The sequence below is a fragment of the Eimeria mitis genome, genomic scaffold (assembly GCF_000499745.2).
Source record: "Eimeria mitis Houghton genomic scaffold, Emh_scaff6067, whole genome shotgun sequence".
Classification (NCBI taxonomy): Eukaryota; Apicomplexa; class Conoidasida; order Eucoccidiorida; family Eimeriidae; genus Eimeria; species Eimeria mitis.
In genome coordinates this window covers 1-2674 of record NW_013574286.1, presented here as the reverse complement: position 1 = coordinate 2674, position 2674 = coordinate 1, and the positions used below count along the sequence as shown (strand labels likewise).

The following is a 2674-nucleotide window of genomic DNA, read 5'->3' as shown; positions in this document are numbered from 1 at the left end:
GCCGGCTGTCTGCCGGTGAGGGAAGGAAGCGTGGATTTGAAAGCTTGTGTGAGAGCGATTCGGATGAGGCATCAGCATGGTTGGACTCTGATAGTGATCATGATGCCTCAGCTTCGACTGTGCCCCCAGCTAAACAGCCGCGCAGTGGGCAAGAGCTACACGAGAGCTCCAGCTTACCCGTAACCCAACAGCAGTCCATATCCCCGCAAATGGCCCCTAGTGCGTCTGCCTTGCCTGGCACACATTCTCTGAGAGCTTCGCCGGTTGCCTTATCCGATCCCACACATTGGGGTGCCAGCCACAGTCAGAAAGAGGTCGATGCCGCCGATGCGCTGCTGGAGCTGTCAACGAGTACTTCGTCTGTGGAGGCCGCCGGTGGCGGGGCCCGAGAACAAGGTGGGGAAGAGCCTCAACCGTCAACGTCTGCCGAATCAACGCAAAGTGCTCGCCGTTTGCGAAAACGTCTTCCTGCAGCTGAACGCGCTGCAGCTGAGGTATCAGCTGCTATTGCTCTGGGGAATTTGCCCACTTCAAGTCACCCGTTTGTTCGTCTACCGGTCGTAGACCAATCTAAACTTTTGAGAAGTTTCAGCACCACAACTGCTGTATGTGAAGGCTGGCTTACGGTAAAGCCGACCCTTTTGCTGTCTCGGGCGCGCGAGCACCTTGCAAAGCCCTCACTCACCCCCGAGGAAATGGAAAAGCTAACCTACGATGCTGAGCGGTTGTGCAAGTATATTGTGCACGCTACGTCCCCGGACAAACATGCTCCTTCGCGTATTGTTGCGGAGTACCTAGGGCTCCAATTCCTGTGTATGGACGTAATTGTGGCAACTCTGCAGTTACTGGGGGAACCGGCGAGAGGACCCTGGTGGGAGAGAGTTACTGGCAAGATCCGTCTTGACTTCTCTAGCCAGTGGCAACTGCTTGCTCCCCCGAATGCTCCCGCGAAAACTCACTATAGCAATGTACTTTGTCGGGAGCTTAATTTGGCGTTGCGACTTTTAATGACAGGAAAGCGCCCTTCAGACGTCGACCTTATCAAGATTAAACGGATGCTTTTCTGCTCGCAACTGTCTCCGCGGCGCTTTAGAGGTAGCGAATTTGATGCCTGGCGAAATGACGGCAAACCCTTTTGTAGCCCAAAAGGTCCCGCCTGACGGCCTACGGGAGCTACCACCCTCGTTGCGCGTACTGCGTTGGGTTGAAGAGCGCAACGAGGTAAGTTATTTCAGGCAGCTTACCTCGAAATTAAGGGCCTGGTCACCGTCTTCCAGTCTTGCGACCCTTGGGAAACGATCCCGTCTTCTTGCAGTGCAATACGGATGTATTTCAAGATCTTAAACGAGTTACATCGTTCGAGCTCTACTGCAATTCGAGGACTTAGGCAACTTGACTGCCAGCAGCTTTTGTGGAGACTCTGGGGCCAGACCAGTTTTGCCAGGGAGCCTCTTACATTGTTGGCATTTGCGGCGATAGCTCTGAAAGGCCACTCAATCTGCCAAGGACGATAAGTACAGTCGACTTGCGTACAGCCTGCAGGCATTATCCCAGAAGTATCGAGCGGAAAGTACAGGTCGCTCGCCATGCTTTGAAGTGGAGACAGTTGGCCGTTTCTTTTTTCTAGCTGGAGTCTGTGTTTTCGTCGGGGTTAGCTTGAGGAGGTAGCAATCATCCAGGTGAAGGAAGAGTCCGACTTTTGTTTGGTCTTGCGGCACGCTCGGAGGCGCCTTGAACGTGAAGGAAGTTCTTAGCGCACCAGTCAGTGTTGTTGCAGCTTTGTCTGTGTTCAGTTGGTGCATGCATTTCTACTTACGAGCCAGTTGGCTACTGAGGGCTCAAAACGGACATAACAATTGTTAGCAGTTTTAGTGCATGCATGAAGAGGAGGCTTGGTTATGCTTACATATAGGGGCGCTTTGCAGCAAGTGTTGCAGCAAGGTGTGATGCAGCTCTTGGCAGTCTACCTCAACTCCCCGCCAGGCCTAGGCGCTTACGCCGCCACGCCCAAGCCAACTGCAGACTGGCGAGGAAATCATCTACTGTTTGGAAACCCGTACCGCATGTTTTATTCAACTCGGTTGCAACTTGCTTCGGTCCTCGTCTGAGGGTCAGGACCCATTACAACCACAGCAGCGTGCTATTACCAGTCGCAAGAAACTAAATCTGTCGGCTATAGCAAGATGATCAAGTTGGCGACATTCTATATGCAGTCGACAGTTTCACTGAGGAAAGTGAGATAGTGCACAGCTAGGTCATCAACAGGCAGCTAAGGCAAAGCCGCTCTAGAGCCTTGCCATTTCCTAGCGAAACGAAAGACCAAAGAAAGAGATGGAAGGCGACGTAGCCAATAGCTGGAAGGGGTGGGGTTGGCAGGAGGGTGGATGACGCAGCAAGCCTGAATGTGAAGAGGGCTCTTCTGCCGATTGATAGTTAGCAGAGCTCGGCGAATTGTCGAAGTTCAGAAAAAGCTACATACGCTCCCAGAGGGAACGGGCCTTTTAGAGCCACGCCTTTCCAGAGTTGTGTACAAATGAACCTGAGAGCAAACGCGGGCCGGCGGAAATCGACGTTCAAGGCCCAGTCAACACCAGGAAGGCGTGCCGTAGCCGCACACTTGAGGTTTGGAAAGTTCGTCTTCTCTAGTGTCGACGATCCCCCAAGTATTTACGCT

The 2674-nt window shown here is 53.0% G+C and overlaps 1 protein-coding gene across 1 annotated transcript in view; it reads left to right on the top strand.

Moving 5' to 3' along the window:
* The window catches only part of EMH_0085710 (uncharacterized protein), a gene marked incomplete at both ends in the record, with an annotated part of 1185 nt that extends 25 nt beyond the window's left edge, over positions 1-1160 (top strand). Inside the window, one exon of the mRNA XM_013500937.1 lies at positions 4-1160. Within this exon, the coding sequence (XP_013356391.1) occupies positions 4-1160 (1157 nt within the window). The remainder of the gene's footprint in view (positions 1-3) is intronic.
* Positions 1161-2674: the final 1514 nt, after the last annotated feature.